The following is a 19,123-nucleotide window of genomic DNA, read 5'->3' as shown; positions in this document are numbered from 1 at the left end:
GCCAGAACTTCCCTTTCGGAGTTCCCTCTTAGCCCCCAGACCCTCCTTACCAAGACCACCCCCCCCCCCCACCTTAGAGGCCAGCTTTCCCAGGAACTGTGTGATGGGGCAGAGTCCAGCGCTGTTTGTGCAGCGGGGTCCCTGACCTTCCTGGAATCTCCCTGGCCTCCCCCTCCCCCAGACACGAGACGGACTTGTGGAAATCACTGACTTTTTATTAATTTCATAACTGGGAAATTCCATGTGAAGGAGAAAGGAGCAGCACACTAGGTGGAGATCTGCACACGCGCAGGTCGAGGAGGCTGGGACAGTGGTCCTGGCACAACCCTGGGGATTCCCCAGCTGAGTGAGGACACTCCGGAGGCTGCGGCCAGGAGGGACTGAACAGTAAAGGACTCGGTGACCACGTCACAGGGGCAGAAAGTTCAGCACCCCATCCAGGTGCTGCCTCAGCCAGGGCTGCAGGCGGAAAAGGCTGATGTGGAAGTCCCGAGGCTCAGTGCCCGGGGGAGGCTTCCTTCGAGAGTTCCTGAGGGAGGAGCCTTGACAAGGGTCGTAAAGACCCCAGCTCACCAGGCCCACCTGGAGGGAAGAAACAGCAGGGTGGGGGACAGTGGCAGCCCCACTCAAGCCTCCACCGCCCGGGTTCCCTCAAAGGTCCCCCTCCTGGCCCTGGCAAGAAGGCCTTGAACCCTGGCAGCGAGAGAGCCCCCTCCAGGGCCCACTCCTCACCTGGAAAAACCTGTATCTCCGCTCAAGGAAAACCGATCCCCCAGATTCTCCTGCCGGGAAGGAAGGGGCTGAGCGTGTGCTGACCACAGGGCCGCGCGGCCTGTGCCCGGGCATCCGGGAACCGGCTGCCTACCTCTGCAAGGATTGTCATCGCCCTCCATCCCGCTGCAGAGGAACTGCTCCGTCACTACCTCACTGACGTTTGTCAAGCTGGGGAAGATGTTTTTGTTTTGGGAGACGGCCTTGACACAGCTTGTCCACTGCAGGGGAGACAACGGGGACGTACCAGGCGACGCTAGGCAGACCAGCGAAGCCCAAGGGGAGGAAAGACTCCAGGCTGCTCCTCCCATCCCCCCCCCCCGGGACCCCAGCATCCCTGCCTGAACTCTCACCTCAGGCCCTGTCCTGAGCTTAACATTCAGTTGTTTCCCATTCAAAGCCACAAAATGTGCGGGAACCTTCTGCTGGGTCATGAGCTCTGTCTCTGCATCGGGGAAAGGCCGCTTGAGGTCCAGCCTGAGGACCTCAGCCCAGCCCCTGCCGGCCGGCCCCCGGCTCAGCACAAGCCTGAAGCATGCAGGACTCACCATGGGCTCTACAGGTGGTATGGCCGCGCCTCCGCAGTGCCACGTTGGCCTCCAAAGTGCAAGGAAGGCAGATGGGCCTGGGGAGAAGGGTGAGTGTCAGGCCCACCCTCAGGGCCTCCCGTGGAACCTCCCAGAACCCGACCCCTGAAGGGTGCCCTTTCCACCGGGCTCAGGCACCTGGCGTGGGTGGACATTTTCACTCTCTGGGTCAGCTTCAGCAGGGCAATATCATCAGCATAGAATTCCTTGATGCCCTGGCTCTGCTTGGCGTGGACATTAAACCCCGGGGCGACTACCGCCTTCTCCACGAGGAATTCTTTGCCGTGCGGGGAGGCAGGGTCCCCTGGGAACAAAGGTGGATCAGGCTGGACAGAAGGCTTCAGAGGGGCCCTGGTGACTCTGGCCGTGGCGCGAGCGGTCTGCTGCAGGCCCTCCCGCCCCCGCTTACCCACGATGACCCTCCACAGGTGGCGGTCCTCCATCCGCGCATCATGGAAGCAGTGAGCGGCTGTCAGCACCCACTGGTCAGAGATGAGGGACCCCCGGCAGGTCTCCTTGCTCTTGGGCTGCAGGGAGCGGGACAGCAGTCAGGGTTCGCTGTGTCTGGGTGTCTTCCCCTCCGTTGACCCAAGCCCTGCCCCTCCTTCCCGATACCTTAAAGGTGACATGCCAAGGGGTCCTCTCCTGGTTGGAGGCGTTGGCGGACATGTTCCCCACCCCACAGATGGTGTCTGTGAGCTTAGAGACATCTGTGGGTGAAGACCAGGCGGGGAGGGAGGTGGGTGAGGCCGACGGGTCCAGACTGGCACCGTGAGCCGCCCCCCCCACACACACACACTGACTCCCCACTATGCTCCCTGCTTCAAGGGGGACAAAGCTTGCCTACCCAGCATGTGCTCAAAGACCTGCTGCACCGCCTTCGCGTCCTGCAAGATGAAGGCGTGCCTCTCGCCATCCTTCTTGGAGGCCAGCTCGTTCAGTTCTTTCCAGTCCACGTCCAGCTTGCCCACCCCAATAGCATAGATGTCTGGTGGGAAGGATGGAAACCAGCAGAGCCTGTGGCTGAGCTGACACCCAGGACACGAGGCTGGGTACTTGGACCCAGCAAGCCGACAAAGACCCGAACTGGATAGAAAGTGTCTCCTCCACCCCCCATGTGGCCTCCTCTCCTCCTGCCAGCCAACCCTGCAGTGTCCTAGCTCCTCAGATAGGCAGGCACGCTCCCTCCTCAGGCCTCTGCTCCAGCTGTGCTGCCGTGCCCCAGACCCTTCCACGCCAGCCCTGCTTGATTTCACATCAGGCTGGCTTCAAACTCGCAGAGATCCTCCGGCCTCAGCCTCCCAAGGGCTGAGATTAAAGGGATGTGCCGCCGGGTCTTTCGCCTTGTGAGCACTCAGGAGGTGGAGGCAGGAAGATCAGCCTTGTCTACCTAGTGAGCTGGAGGCCAGCCTAGGCCTGTCCCAAAACTAAAACAGAAGAGGGCTGGGAAGATGGCTCGGTGGTCAAGAGTGCTCGCTGCTCTCCCAGAGGACCGGAGTCGAGTTTCCAGCACCCATTGCCTGTTAACTCCAGCCTCAGGGGAGGCGATGTGCCCTTCTGGCTTCCACGGGCACTCACACAGACACAGACACGTGGACAAAAATAAATGTTTATAATAAAAGTAAACAAAGGGCTGAGGACACAGCAGAGTGTTTGTCTGGCAGGCACAAGACCCCTCATTCAGACCCCAACACGGCAGTAAATATAGGAAATCTGAACCTGAACGTTACTAGCTGGACACCGTGGAGGCAGAACAGAAATTGGAGTGACAACAGAGGTAGAATTTGGGGTTTTGTGGCTACAAGCCAAGGGCACCTGGGGCCACCAGGCCCCTACATAGCAAGACCTTGTCTCAAAAACAAGCCAAGAGGGGTTGGGGGTTTAGCTCAGTGGTAGAGTGCCTGCCTAGCAAGCGCAAGGCCCTGGGTTCAGTCCTCAGTTCTGGAGAAGGAAGGAAAAAAAAAAAAAAAACAGCCAAGAAAAGCATTTTAATTGCTTTCTGACCATAGGTCAGCCTAGCGCTGAAGAATTGTTTCCTTAGCAGCTTTGTCTACCAATGCGTCACCTCTCCGTCTACAGCTGAAGAGACACTGGAGGGACCTCCCCTACCAGGAAGCCAGGCCTGTTCTTCCCACAGCTCTCTGAAATGCGAGACGGTGGTAGCTGAGAGTACCCAGCCTCTCTGCACATTTTCCTCAGCACCCTCCCCTACCTGCCTGCGAAGCCAACTGCCGTGGGCTGCCTCGCTTCTCGGGTGAAGGAGCGGCCCCAGCCCTCTGGAGATGCAGTCAGAGCAGGGGCCACGGGCACATCGGTGCCCCGCTCTCCCAGGCGATACTCAGCCACCACCACACAGGACTACGGGGAGAACCCCAAGGCTCGGAGCCAGGGCTAAGTCACATCAGACCCCTGACAGGGCACCCCCACACACACCCCGACAGGCTGGGGCAGAGCCTCACCCAGGTAGTCGGTCCTGTTGCGATTGATGCCCAGGATCTCTCTGATGTTGTCCACCGCTGGCTTGGGGGAGCCACCCATGTTGGACTTCCCTAGAGCACAGAAGGGGAGAATGGTCCGTCAGGACTGATCCCAGAATTCCTCGCATCCCTGGAAACACAAGGATCGATTGTTCAGCCATGTCAGAACACGCTGTTTTGGGCTGGAGAGGCATCTCTTCCAGAGGACCTGGGTTCGGTTCCCAGCACTTACATGGTAGCTCACAACTGTCTAGAACTCCAGTCCAGGAGATCCAGCGTCCTATCTTGACCTCCAAGGGCGCTAGACCCACAGGTAATGCACATACATACATGTAGGCAGAACAAGATAACACAGAAAACCAAAGTTTCCGTGTAGCGAAGGAGTCAGCAGAGTGCACGGCCCACAGAGCGGGGGAAGGCCCTACCCCAGACTGCAGACAAGGTAACACACAGAATTTACGGAGATCCGGAGAGACCAAGTACTAAGGAAAATTAACTTCCAGTCACTAAATGGGCAAGTGAACAGAACAGACAATTTTCCAAAAACTTGGGTTTCTCTGTGTAGTCTTGGCTGTATTGGAACTCACTGTGTAGACCAGGCTGGCCTGGAACTCACAGAGATCCGCCTGCCTCTGCCTCCCGAGCACTGGGATTAAAGGTTTAGTGGTACACCGACTATTTTCAATCATGTTCAATATCCCTACTCATCAGGAAAATGCAAATGAAAACTACTGGAGATAACACCTCACCCCAGTCAGAACGGCTGTCACCAACAGATCTGACAACAAACAGAGCGGGTGTGGACAGAGAGGCCTCTCTTCACCGTTGGTGACCCACTGTGGAAATCACTTCTCAACAAATTAAAAACAGAACCGCCACACGACCCAGCATTTCCACTCCTGGGCTTGTTCCCAGAGAACTCCACACCCTGCTCTGGAGATATTTGCACCACCATGCTTATGATGGCTTCATTCACTAGAGCAAAGAATTGTTTGTTTAGGTTTTTGAGACAAGGGCTGGCTGGGTAGCCTTGACTGGCCTAAAACTTGGCATATATGCCAGGCTGCCCTTTTCCTGGTAGGCATCTGCCTCTCTCTGCTTTCACAGTGCTGAGATTAAATAGCTGTGTCACCATACCACACCACACCCTGCTGCTCGTTTTTGTCTTGTTTCATTTTCCAGACAAGGTCTTGTATTGAGGCTGACCTCTAACGTGCTGCCTCAGTGCTGGCCTTTAACGCTTGATCCTCCCGCCTCACCTACCTCCCCAAGGGCTAGGATCAGAGGTGTGCACTGCCAACCACCACGTCTGATTGCAAGCTTCGCGTACGCTTCGTCATTTAGTCCTCAGGAACCCCCAGGAAGTGTGGTTATCCTTGTTTTAAAACCGAGAGAGCTTGCTGGGTGGTGGGGGCGCACACCTTATAACCAGCACTCCTGGAGGCACAGACAGGCAGATCTCCTCTGCTAACCTAAGCCTAGTCCTGGTTGGATGGACTTCTCCAGGCCTAGAATATCTCCAGCCTCTGAGGCTTACTGCTTAGCTCACCCTTTCTAGCTCTTTCTAAACTCTGGTAGGTTCAGCTCAGCTGTCTTGGCTCAAACTCCTTCTGGGTGACTGATTCAATCCGGCTTCGACCTTGGCCTCGAGTTGAATTCCTCTGCTTGTGTGCTTTGGTAATATATTCTAATCTGTCTTCTTCTCATTCTCATCCTCTGGCCTTGAACCTGCTTTGCCTCTGACTCCTGGGATTAAAGGCGTGTCTATACTCCAACTGGATCACATAGACCTTTGAAGTCTTTGAGGTATGAGCTCTTGCCAGAGCAGCCTTGTTCTGAATTAAAATCCCTCTACACTGGGTGTTGGGGCACATGCTTGCAATCCCAGCCACTCAGCAGGCTGGCTCGGGAAGGCTGAGAGTTCAAGGGCAGCCTGGGCTACAGAGCGAGATGGCTCACACCTTTAATCCCAGTGCTCAGGAGGCAGAGCCAAGTGGATTTCTGGGAGTCTGAGGCTGGATTGGTCTACACAGTGAGTTTCAGACCAGAGAAACCTGTGTCAAAAACAAACCAAGTGAGTCCCAGAGGGAGAAAGACGACCAGAACACAACTATCCTGAGGCCCTGCCCACACTGACATGGCCGCCAACCGTGTCCTCCAGCTGAGGGGTCACCCACCGTCAGTCAGAAGGATGATGGCGTGGTGGATTTCCCGCCAGGCAGAGGTCTCCATGCCCAGTCGATCCATCTGGTTGTTCATCATGATGTAGACACTGTTCAGAGCCTCGTAAATGTTGGTGCCACTGGCATTTTCATGATCTAGAATGTGCCAGAAGAAAAATCTCTTGAAAACGAAAGCAACAACCAAACCCCTCTACCTGTCGCTGGGGATGGACAAGTCTGTGAAACCACCAGACATGGAGCTACCAGAGCATCTGATATTTTGCATGTCTTCAAACATACTGGGATTTCCACCTTAGAATGATCACCGCAGAGCCAGATATGACTGCAAATGCCTGTGATCCCAGCACTCAGGAGGCAGAGGCAGGAGGATCTCTGTGAGTTCGAGGCCAGCCTGGTCTACACAACACGTTCCCCTAAGACTTTGTCTCAAAAGCTAATTAATTAGATTAAAACGGAAATAGTCATCACATAATCTTCCACCTAAGGCCGCTACAAGTTCCCAAGATTTAAAGATGGAGTGTCCAAAGGGTTTGTCCCAGCTTCCTGCTGCTCCCAGACAGGGAGGATTCAGTGCTGAGCCTTGAGAAGCACGCACGGCACGTGCTAGGGGGTCTGGAAGGAGCCTGAGTCCTGCGGGGGCATTTGAATGTGGGCTGGCATTGCTGTGGGAGCCCGTGAAGCATGGAAACTGCAGTCCTGCCATTGTGCCAAGAATGAACCAATGTGTGTGCTCTTGTTCTCTCTCCCACTCATCCTCTCTCTCTCTCTCTCCCCTTCCCTCCCTCCCTAATAAAGGGTCTCATGTAGACCAGGTTAGCCTACATGCAGACACACCTCCATAGGTAGCCAAGGATGACATGGGACATGGCAGGGTGTTTTTGTGGTGCTGGGGATGGAACCTGTCCTCACCCTTGTCAGGCACGCCCTCCACACCTTCGGCCCCTCCCCGCTCTGGAACCTCTCCAGGTGCAGCTGGTGCTCTCCCCCTCCCCCACTGAAGGGGGCCTCAAACCTTTATAGCGGATGCTGTCTAGGCTGCTGACCACCTCCAGCCCGTTCCGGGATTTCTCATTCAGGACCGACAGGATGACCTTAGCCCGAGAAGCAAAGGTGATGATGGCGACGCTGACCTGTATCTCAAAGCTGAAGATCTGTGGAGGGCGGGAGAGACGCGGTACAGGGCGGGTGTCACAAACTGAGCAAGAGCAGGTCCACGGGACACAGAGGGCCTGTACGCACAGCTCTTAACACAGGACCCTTAGTCAGAAACTCAGCCCTCAAGAGAGGGCATGACACGTGACCCCCTCCTCATTCCACCCGCACATCAGCTCAGCGAGGGGGCGTGATGAGCACTCAGTGATAAGCTGAGCCTTGCAACTTCAGCCTGGACCATTCTACTGATGAGAGGTACAGGAGCCGCTGCTTAGTTTTAGGCCCTAGGACAACATTTCAATTCCGTTACTCAATCTTAAGCTGCTCCTGTCCTGGGCAGTCAGAGCGCCCATCTCCCTGGGATTACAGACACACGGACTCCAGAGATCTGAACTGAGCCCTCTGCAGACGGTGCCTTTCACACACTGGGCCATTTCCCCAGTCCTTTGTTGGTCCCTGCAGTCCAAGGCTTGCTCCGACTTGCTAAAATCCTCCTGCCTCTACCATACCTGGCTTGGAATATGAAATCATTGGCTTGTTAAAAAATTATGATTGCTGGGCGTTTTGGCACACGCCTGTAATCCCAGCACTCAGGGAGGCAGACACAGGCAGATTCCTGTGAGTTTGAGGCCAGCCTGGTCTATAAACAGGACAGCCAAAGATACACAGAGAAACCCCATCTTGAAAGACGAAAATAAACAAATAAATCAAACGGTTATTCAACAGGGGCTCCAGATTCTTCTGGCAGAGGCCGTAGGTTATCTAGATAACACTCTCTCTGGACGCTAACTTCCTGAAAACACAGCTGAGCTCTGCTTCCTCCTGGTGTCTCCTGGCTCCCAGCCCAGGGCCTCATCCACACTAACACTCATGAGGTAATGATCTGATCAGATACACTGGATCCCAGCCCTGGTGGACGGGGGAGACTTCTAGAAGGAGGTGGACGGATTGGGACCCTAGCAAGGGGGAAAAGCCAGCAGGGCCGGGGAGGCAGCATGGCCCCTGGGTGCTCCGTCTCTGACCCTGTCCACCATGAGGGAGGCGCTGTCCTTGAAGATGTTAAAGTCCTTTTCCGATACGCTCTGAGACGCGTCGAGCAGCAGGTAAAGGTTCAGGTGACCGGAGCGCTGGATTTGGATTCTACGGCCCAGATTTTCTGAAGCAAACAAGAAATGAGGCTGCCCACCCCACCCTATGCTCCAACAAGGTCGAGCCAGCCTCCCGGCACCCAGGTAACTTACCTCTCCCCTGCTCCGGCCCGGCCCCGGCCCGGACACTCACTCACCTTTCCTTTCCTGGATGGGATTGGTGGATCCCAGCAGGTTGGTAAAGGAGGTGCCTAGGGCAGACACTACATCACCAGGGAAGTCGTAAGAGTACAGCTCTGTGGGAAAAGTCACATGAGGGTCAGCTAGAACCAGGACTGGGTGGGGAGTCCCCAGGACAGAAGCTACTCACGCCGGCAGATGGGCTCTGTCCCACTCCACACCCCGCTGCTCTGACACTCTCGCTCTGCAGAGCCAGTCAGCACCAGGTTTGATGAGGAGCAACGGTAACTGACCTTGTCCCCAAGGTCAAAGCTCGAGCCTGTCCGAACTGTGCCCACTGAGATGCCCGGGTTGGGACAGTGGCTAGCTGCAGGTTGAATAAAGACAGGAAATGTGTGCAGGCTCGTCTCCCTTGTCCTCCGTGCCACGCTCTTCCTCCTTCCAGACCCCCAAAGACCCACGGGTTCCTCTGAACAACAAAACCCCACAGCACTGAGAGTTCAAGTCCTCAGCCACCCACTGGAGCGCTCCAGGCCTGACCCAGACAGCATTTCCATTTCCTAAACCACCAGGTGATGGCCACACACCATGAGAATGGAGGGCCAGAAACCTAGAGGCTGATTCCAGGTACGGAGGAGGGTGTGGAGCGGCCAACGGCCAACGCTCCCTTAAACAGCTGGAATGTCCACTGGAGAAACCCTGAGTCAGACTGGAATCTGCCAACTTATTGTCGCTCTGGAGGCTGAAGCCAGGGACAGGCAGTTCCCAAACTCTTCGTAGCCCCAAACCAGACAGACATCACCCAAATACCCAGCAGAGCAATGAGTGATCCTCCATAATGCATTCCGGTAACACACTGCTATGCAATAGAGAGCCAACATCCAGGACCGTCAAAAGCAAAGGCGTGAACAAAGGGAAACAAGATGGGGCTGGAGAAATGGCTCCTCTGTTTAAGAGCGCGGGCTGCTCGCCCAGAGGAGAGAGCACCACAGGGTGGCTCGCCGCCCACATGTGTGGCCTTGGCTCTAAGGTATCCAACATCGGCTTATGCCCTCTACGGGAATGCACATGTATAGCATACATTCACAGGCACACGCACACACATGCACACATGCACACACGCGCATACATGCACACACGTGCACACATGCACACACGCACACACACGCACACATGCACACACGCGCACACATGCACACACACACACGCGCACACACACACGCGCACACACACACACAAACACACACACACACATGCACACACACGCGCACACATGCACACAAACACACGCACAAACACACACACGTGCACACACACACACATAAAAATATTTTTTAAGGAGCATATCCCTTGTGATCCCTTTTGTGTGAAGTGGAGGAGCACGGGCGAGATGGCTCAGTGGGCAGAGACACTTTCCACCGAGCCCCACAGCCCAGCTGATCACCAGGCCCTTGGAGCCGTTCTGACCTTCACGCCCACACAACCTTCGGAGCTGTCTGCATAAACCAGGCTGCCCTCGGACGCCCCTTGCCTCTGCCTCCTGAGTGTGGCATGAAAGCTGTGTGTAGCTGAATAAATACATAGTTTAATGCTTTCCTCCAGTGGAGTTTGGAATATAGCTCAGTGGTGGAGTGTGTGCCTGGCATGCCGGACACGCTGCGTCCCCTCTCCAGTCACACACAAATTGCACACTTTAGTACAGGGAGATTATATGTCAAACCGAAAACAAATTATACTTCTGTCTGAATAACTGGCTACTTAGGAAAGACTCAACAGGATGCCACTGGCTAGCTAGGTGCCGGTGTGGTCCTGCTTCCCGGGGGCCAGCACCTTCCGAGAGATGGCTGGCTGGGTGTGGGTGTGGCGGTACACACAGGAGCAGTTCACGGTCAGCCTGGGGCTGGAGAGACGGCTCAGGGGTTAAGAGCACCGGCTGCTCTTCCAGAGGACCCAGGTTCAGTTCCCAGCAACTACATGGTGTCTCGCAGCCATCTATAACGAGACCTGGTGCCCCCTTCTGGTGTGCACACACGCAGGCAGAATATTACACATAATAAAGAAATAAATCATTAAAAAAAAGAAAAAGAAAAAACTACACTGAGCTACTCAAAACCCTGTGTTTTTTTTTTGTTGTTGTTTTTTGTTTTTTGTTTTTTGTTTTTTTTTAAACCCTGTGTTTAAAGCCAGGCGTTATGGCGAGTGCCTGTGATCCCAGCACAGTAGCAGGCAGATCACCGTGAGTTCAAGGCCAGCCTGATCTATAAAGCAAGTACAGGACAGCCAGGGCTACAGAGAGAAACCCTATCTCAGAAACCAAAAAGAAAGAGAGGAAGAAAGAAGGAAGAAAAAAGCCCTGTGCTTAGAAAACGAAGTGACTCCAGGGACTTCTGGGAGGCCCGCCTCTCCCTGACACCGTCCACAGGGCTGTAAGGGCACCAGGTTCCAGCAGCTGTTCAGGGAGTCTGGAAGGCAGGACTCTGCAGGAAGAGCCACACACGGCAAAACCAGGGCCTGGGCCTCGGGGGACAGCGAGCTACTGATGGCAGCAGGTGGGCTCTGCCCCCTTGGAGCACTGCTTAGCAATGTCAGCTCCATTAGCCCATCTGGAGCCAGAGTTCCTGGCCACTGTGAGCCCAGGATGCTGGGAGCCAAGCTCTGGTCCTCTAGAGCAGTGAGTGCTCTAACTGCTGAGCCATCTTGACAGCCCCACTATCCCCATTTTGCAGACGTGACAACGGAGGCACAGGAAGGGTAAATGAGCTGTCCAGAGGCATTGAGCCCAGCACTCGCTCTCAGTCACTCACGGATCTTGTCTGTGATACTTCGTGGGGCTAATACAAGGTGTGATCTTGAAGCATTTAGAGAAGCTGACTGGTCAGGTTTGGTAGCTCACACCTGCAATTTGAACACTCTGGAGGCTGAAATGAGTTCAAGGCCATCCTGGGCTACAGAATGAGCTCTGGTTCAGCCTGGGATAGAGTGAGACCCGGCTTCAAAGGAAGGGAAGAAGGACAGGGAGGGTCAGAGAAGGAGAGAAAAGAAAAACCTGAAGGGTTTGTAGAGTCCTTGAGTCAGGTATGAAACTTTTCAGCACATGCCGGGGCCGGGCTCCCGCAGCTCTGACGTGCAGCCACAGACCTCACCGTACTCCTATCCCGGAACACCACTGAGCACCAAGAACGCCAGCTTCCCACCCCACCGCACCCCCAGGTAACCCACAGCCAGAAAGCTTACCCCCATCGTCACACACAGCCGTCTCTCCATCCCACACGCCATTGGGACGACAGTGCCGCACGGGGGAGCCCCGCAGAGTGAAGCCATGCTCACACTCGAAGCTCAGGTTGCCGCCCACGGGGTAGGACCCCAGCCGGGGGGCGTACATGCCGTTCTCAAACACAGCAGGGGCCGGACAGCGAACGGCTGCGGAGAGAGGGAGGAGCTGGATGTACGGGGCACCGGGGAGGGGTCCTCTGTTAGGCTGCAAAAACATGGAAAGAGCCTGAGGCGCCCACAGCCCATGACCCCAGCACTTGGTCAGCTGAGGCAGGCGCGTCACTGCAGTTCAAGACCCGCCAGGCTATATAGTGAGTTTGAGGCCAACCGCCAACCTAGACTGTATAGCTAGACCCTGTCTCAGAAACAAAGTCAGAAAGGTTGGGTGTGGTGGTGCACACCTGTAGAGCCAGCATTCAGAGGGCAGAGGCTGGTAGGTCAATTGCTGCAAGTTTGGGCCCAGCCTGGGCTACAGAGGGAGACTCTGTCTCAAAGAACCCAAAAAGCCAAACACGGTGGCTCGAGCGTGTGGAGCCGGCAGTCAGGAGGCGGAAGGGGGAGACACAGGAATTTAAGCTCTCCCTCTGCTGCAGAGTAAGTCCAAAGCTGCCTGAGTTAGCAGGCTCAGCGCAAGATTAGTTCATCAAAAAGGGCTAATCAAACAGTTAATCAAATAGGAAAAAAAAGTCACTAGCAGAGAGCTGGCCAAGCAAGGGTTAAGACCCGAATCTCCCTTTCCAGCACCAAAGAAGACACAGAAGGTAGATCTGTAGCCTGTCTCTGGCTACTTTGTGGGTTTCTTCTTCCATCCCCCTCTCAACTCCCTAACCCTACTTAAGAGAGACAAAGCAGAGGGAGGAAAGGAAAGAGATTCCTGAATAAGGCCAGGGGTGGGAAAAGGGGGTTAAACTACTTCCTGCTGATTAGGAGTTCTAAGCTCCTTGGGGCACGTTTGGTCTAATTTCTTCTTGTTTTTGTTTCTTCTCTGTGCAGGACTACTTGACCACTTAATAAACTGCCATCAACAACGCCACCAACAGCCCTGATCTTGCCTCTCAGGGTCTTAGCATTTATATACCCTCTGAAAAGTTCCCAGAATTCCAAACGTCACACAGTCACAGAAACTATCTGCAGCTGGCAAAACCACGCCTCTGCCAGAGCACGAGGCAAATCATAGTCAGCTGCTAGGGATAGTCCGAATCATCCCCCAGCCCCACACCTGGGGTTAAAACAAAATCACATTCTTAGAATATGTCTGTGTTTTTTAAAGAAACCAAAACTCCAAAATTGTCACTACATAGACTAAAAGGTAAGGTTACTGTTTTAGGCAGTTGGTTGAATACAGTTCCGCCTAGATGCTTGATAAATAGCTGCTCCTCTCAAGGGCTGTAGTCACCCGAGTCTCTCACCAAGAACTTGTGTGTTCATGGTGCTCCCGGGCATTCAGCACCCACTTAGAATGGTCAATAATCCTATGGTTAATTCTAACAAAATTTTTTTTTTTTCTGTTTTCTGTGTGGTTGGTTTTTGTGCGTTCCTGGGGGCCTTTGTTGTTTTCTGGAGACAGGCTCTCGCTTTCTGACCCTGTAGAACAGGTGGCCTCAAACTCATAGAGATCCACCTTCCTCTGCCTCCCTCCTTCCCTCCCTCCCTCCCTCCCTCCCTCCCTCTGCCTCCCAAGTACCAGAATTAAAGATTGTGAGTCACCATACCCAGCTTTTACCAGTATTTTGAAACTTTCCCTCTCTCCAACTAGTCCCGGGGAACCCCCTAACAGAAGCTCTGGGCTGACCCTGGTGGGCGCTTCCCAAAACCCGAAGGGACTCACTCACGTTTGCAGACTGCTTTGACCCACCGAGGGGACCTCAGGGTGGGCAGCGAGCTAGACCTTGGGGTCTGCCATTGTCCGTTGCTCTGACACTGTCTCCAGGGGGGGGATGGGTAGCTGCCCAGCGGGCAGGAGTAGGTGAGGAGGCTCCCGGGGGCCCAGCCATGGCTGAGGGTGAAATTACCGCCAACGATATTGACATTCTGAGGGCACGAGCTGGCTGCCAGGCCTGCGGGTGTGCAAAAGGGAAAACAGCTCAGAGGAGAGAGGGGCGAAGAGAGATTTTCCCTTTCACGCCTGACTCAACCTGGTGGCGTCTGCCACGCCCACAGGGCCCCTGTGACCCCTCTCCCGGCCTCCTACCTGGGCACAGCGCTAGCAGGGAGAAGAGGGCCAGCAATGGGGCCATGGTATCCAGGACAGGACAGAGAGCAACCGGAGAGAAAAGGTCATCTGACTTCCCCGAAACCACAGCGGGGAGAGCTGGCTCCGCTGCCAGGGAAAGCGGGGAGTGGCGAGGGGATGGTTCTAGCGGAGAAAAAGAAAAAGAAAGCACAGGCACTCAGCTTTGGGGCAGACCTTTGACCTTCTTTAATCCAAGACAAGATAGTCAACAGATTGTGCACACTGCTCCTAGTCACACACACACACACACACACTCGTATAGATTGTGCAAAACCCACAGAGCCCTGCAGAACATTTTATTTATGCTGCTCACTCTCTTTGTGAGTTCGCCACGTGGGTCTGATTCCTGGCTCGCTCGGCTCTCCCTCGGCATGTCTTCTGAGGAATCGAAACTGGTCTTTGCAGAACTTCTCGGCACGTGGGAAGATTCACATTCCTTCCTGGGTCCTTCCCGGAAAAGGAAAGCAACAGTTACATAGAAGGTGGGAAAGAAGGCTTAGAAAAAAAAATTCTTATTGGAACATCAAGCAGCTAAAATTCCCAATTTGTAAAATAAGTAAGTGAATAAATGAATGAATAAATAAGTAAAATGTTTGGGTGTTTAAAAGAATAAACAGCATTTTAAAGTTTGAGATACAATTTTAGTTATTGAAAGAGAAAACTTTTTCATCCCTGAGGCCCCACAGGTGATGGGGTGGTGACCAGGGAACAGCTGGGAAAGGATGACGCTGCAACTGCCCCCCATCTCACCTCACCCACCAGCTCTGGTATGGATTTTCCCAAGAGCCCCCTCTGCCTTTCCATGGTGTACCTTCCTAAGTGTATACACAACACAGGGGCTCCAGCTGCCCCCTCCCCAGTAACAGCTCTGAAGCTCCCATCAACTGCTCCGGTCAACTGCTCCTGTCAACTCCACCCCTCTGGGCTGATAAGGAAAGCTGGAAGTCTCCAGATACAGGGGACAGACCTCCATGCTCGCTCTCCTTCAGGGCAGAAAGGCGAGGTCCCACCACAGTGCCTGCCCCCAACCCCTCCCGCCTAGTCAGTGTGCTGGAACAAACTCAGATTCTGGCTTAGGCTAGCCACGCTGCTTCATCCTGTCTCACAGAGGTCAGAGGGAAAACACGCTGAGAACAAAAGAGCATCCGATCGGAGAGAAGGGGCTCTAACGTCGGCACTCGGGAGGCTGAGGCAGGAGGAGTGAAAGTTTGGGGCCAGCTCAAGCTGCATCGGACTCCAGCCTACGGTAATAAGATCCACTTCCCATCCTAGAGATCTGGAAAGAACCTGTGTCCACCTACGGAGGACCAATGTGGGACATGGTGTGTACGGGCGGTGGGAATAACTGGGAAGGCAACCGGAGCGGCTCCTTACATTTCCCCCCTTTGGTTTGCTGTGGGTTTTGGTTGTTGGTGGCGATGGAGGTGGTTTGGTGGTGCTGGGCATCTGGCCTAGGGCTTTGTACGTGCTAGGCAAGCACTTCTTTCCTCCCCAAGCCCCACAGCTCTGTGTGCGTGCAGAATTTTTCCGGGTAACCTGGAGTGGAAAATGGGCCAAGAAGAAATACAGAAATCTCCTGTGTTTCTGCCCGTGGTGTCTGTTTGAGACAAGGTCTCTCATAGGCCAGGATGGGTTCAAATTCTCTGTGTTGCCCTGCATGGGACTATAAACACCACCAACATGCCGGACGTATGTGGGACTGGCACGGGACCTAGGACTTCCTGCTCCTTATGCCAGTGCTCTGCCATCTGACCGTCCCCCTCCATCCTGTGTAAGCTTCTTGTTGGTGTGTTCCTGAGGTCTCACCACGTAGCCCTGGCCGGCCTCTAACTCACAGAGCTCTGTCTCCTGAATGCCAGGAGAGAAGGCGTCAGCCGCCATGCCCAGCTGGTGTTTCGTGTGGCTTTGAGATCCACTCTCATTGGATGAGCCTGATGGTGCCCACCTTTAATCCCAGGACTCAGGAGGCGGAAGCAAGCTGATCCAGAGTTCAGTGCTGGCCTGGTCTTCATAGTGAGCTCCAGACTTACACCTGTATAGTGAGACCCTGTCCAAAAATAAATAAGTAAAATGTGAAAGAATAAATCCTTCTCAAGAGCCCCCAAATAAACAAAGGACAAAGTTCAGGGTACGTTAATCATCCTGAGGTTCCATCCGACAGACACCACGCACTGTTTCTGCGTTGCTCTTTCCCGACTTCAGTGGACGAACGTCACTTGGAGCCAAGTCATAGCTGGAATTTTAAGTTCCCATTTCTGAGTTCCCAAAGCCTGTAACTCCAGCACTTAGAAGGCTGAGGCAGGAGGATCAGGAGCTCACGGCCATCCTTAGATACAGAACAAATGCCTGAGCAGGCTCAGCTAGGAAGACCCTGGCTCAAACAACACAAAACCAAACCAAACCAACAATAATAAACGAGTGTGTGGAGGGAGGGTGAGGCTGAAGCGATGGCTCAGGGGGAAGAGTTGCTGACAAGCCAAACAGACAAGCTCGCATTCAGCTTTCTGGATTCATAGAGTGGGAGGAAAGAGCCAATTCCTCAGCGGTTGTCCTCTGCTACACACACACATGCACACACAAAAATACATACAGGCACATGCACACACACAAACACATGCATACATGCACACATGCATACACACATACATGAATACACACACACACATACATGCATGCATACTTACACACAAAAGAAATTTTTTTGCGTCGTGGGAGAGGTCTGGTGACAGATGCCTTTCGTCAGTGGGGAGGCAGATCTCCCTGAGTTCAAATTCAGCCTGGTCCCCACAGAGACAGTAGTGTCAGGAAGTTCAAGTGGCAGTGAGCTGGGGGCCAGGCAGAGGTCGGCGTGCGGTGTAAAGGGGAGAGTGAGCTGGACGTCAAGGCCCCCGGCTTCTGCCTTCCGGACACACGACAGAACCAACTTGCTGAGCATGGCTGCAGCCGAGTGCCTTTACACGGTGACAGCGAGCAGGGGTCCTACCCGTGGGACGTCCGGTGAGCCCACGAGAACACTCACAATGCGGTTCCAGCATCCAGGAGGTGGAGGCAGGAGGATTGCGTATTCCACCCTAACCTACATTCACCGGTACATTCACCGGTCCAGTCAGGGCTACAGAGTGAGACCCTGTCTCAAACAAACAAATGTGCTGAATTGCCAATGTAATGTTGCCAGAGGGCTCTCCTCCTCCCTTCCTTCATTCCCTGTTTTATTTTAAAGATTTATTTATTTATTTTATGTATATGAATGCTCTATCGGCATGTACGCCTGCCCGCCAGCAGAGGGCACCAGATCCCAGTATAGATGGCTGTGAGCCACCATGGGGTTGCTGGGGATTGAACTCAGGACCTCTGGGAGCGCAGCCAGGGCCCTTAACCGCTGAGCCTTCTCTCCAGACCGTCCTTCCTTCTTCATTACTAAACCAGGAGATGAACCAGGGCCTCCTGTATGTTCCTCGGCCTTCTATCACTGAGCCGGCCCCCAGCCAACTACCAATATGTCTGTTCCTTTACATTCTGGTTTTTGGAGACAGCGTTCCTGGCTGTCCTGGAACTCGCTTTGTAGACCAGGCTGGCCTCGCACTCAGAGACCTCTGCCTCGCTTAGTGCTGGGATTAAAAGTGTCTGCCACCGTCCCGCTGCGTACCCACTGTCTGAGACTGGGTCTCAAGAGATCTGGCAGCAGAATATAAGCCAAGAAAGGCCTTGTTCCTCATCCTCCTGCCGGAGCATCCCACGGCCGGCATGGCAGGCATGGTCCACGCCGCTGAGTGTGTGCGGTTCTTTTAAATTATCTTTTTACTCTTTGAGACTGTATGTTTCTCCCTTCCCCTCCTCACTTCTTGTGCAGTCCTTCTTCCTTGCTCTCTTTGCAATCCACAGTCTATCTTTTCATTAGTTGTCATTACATACATACAACATACATGTGAGTGTCGTATATACACATACATGTATATAACATATATACCTAAACACGTAAGTACAACCTGCCCAGAGTGTGTAATGTTACTTCCAGGGGTGTTCTCAGGGCTGGCCGTTTGGTGTTGGCTAACCAGTTTGATGTGCTCTCCTCCCAGCATTCCTTACTTGCCTGTAGTGCTCTGTCTAGGGCGAGGCCTCAGGGCCTTTCTCATCCATTTTGGCAGTCCGCTGCCACCCTTGCTCAGCTCACATTTAGGCGGTCCTGTTGGTGAGATGTTAGCGGGTGGAGCCTCTGACATCCCTAGAAAACACAACCTCTCAGCAAGTCCACAGATCCCCTGGCCTTTCGCAGTCTCTGTCCCCCTTCCTCAGGGCCCCCTGAGCTGAGGAGTCGTGTTGCAGGCCTGTCCTCTGGGGCTGGGCTCCAGAGCTCCGTGTTGATGGGGTGTAGCCTCCTGTGATCTCTCTGCAATGCCTCAGGAGATGCGAGGAGCCCACCTACCCGTGGTGACAGCTGGGATGTAGGTGGGGCAGCGCTGGCTTCGTGAAGCCGTGCTTGCAGGCCTCCAAGATCCCTGACGTCACTAGCCCGGGGAGTTGGCGAGGTCACCGCCCCGAGGCATGACGCCCCTTGAATGGCACGGGGGTGATTTTAATACCGTCTTCTTTCTGTCACTTTGACTTATTCTCCGTGGTTTTGATGGGAAGCATGGTGTCATGATGCACACGTGGAGGTCATGGACGTGGGAACCCGTTCTCCTTCCCCACGTGGATTTCAGGGTCTGAACTTCAGGGGGACGGCACGTGCCTTTCCCTCACAGCCCTAGCAACCTGTTCAATGATTTTTTTTAAATGTTAAACTTTTATTTTATAAACAAATCTAAGGGCTTAAAAGTTATTTTATGTGTTTGAGTGTCTCACCTGGCATGTGTGTGTGTGCAGTGTGTGTGTGTTTGAGTGTCTCTCCTGGCATGTGTGTGTGTGCAGTGTGTGTGTGTGTGTGTGGTGCCCACGGACGCCAGAAGAAAATGCCAGATCCCCTGGACTTGGAATGGAGACAGTTGTAAGCTGCCTGGTGAGCTCTAGAACAGAACCCCCATTAAGCCCAGCACTCAGGAGGCAGAGGCGGGTGGATCTCTGTGAGTTCCAGGCCTGATCTGCAGAGTGAGCTCCAGGGCTGCAAAGGCTACACCCAAAAGCCTTGTCTTGGAAAAAAAGAAAGAGAGAAATCGTCACAGCCTCTTTCCCACGAAAGCAC

The 19,123-nt window shown here is 54.0% G+C and overlaps 1 protein-coding gene across 1 annotated transcript; it reads right to left on the bottom strand.

Annotated features, from left to right (window-relative positions):
• Positions 1-194: 194 nt before the first annotated feature.
• C2 (complement C2) lies at positions 195-14,085 on the bottom strand. Its single transcript, XM_021655902.2, has 18 exons — positions 13,903-14,085; positions 13,544-13,768; positions 11,673-11,858; positions 8,629-8,805; positions 8,456-8,554; positions 8,193-8,326; positions 7,031-7,169; positions 6,013-6,153; positions 3,818-3,907; positions 2,206-2,346; positions 1,974-2,068; positions 1,768-1,885; positions 1,497-1,662; positions 1,320-1,396; positions 1,125-1,216; positions 866-992; positions 733-782; positions 195-582 (listed from the first exon to the last, which is right to left on the bottom strand). Exons 1-18 carry the CDS (start codon positions 13,946-13,948, stop codon positions 409-411), a joined length of 2,277 nt encoding a protein of 758 aa, XP_021511577.1. The 5' UTR covers positions 13,949-14,085; the 3' UTR covers positions 195-408.
• Between the last annotated feature and the right edge of the window lie 5,038 nt (positions 14,086-19,123).

The sequence above is a fragment of the Meriones unguiculatus genome, chromosome 16 (assembly GCF_030254825.1).
Source record: "Meriones unguiculatus strain TT.TT164.6M chromosome 16, Bangor_MerUng_6.1, whole genome shotgun sequence".
NCBI lineage: Eukaryota > Metazoa > Chordata > Mammalia > Rodentia > Muridae > Meriones > Meriones unguiculatus.
This window is presented reverse-complemented; position numbering and strand designations above follow the sequence as displayed.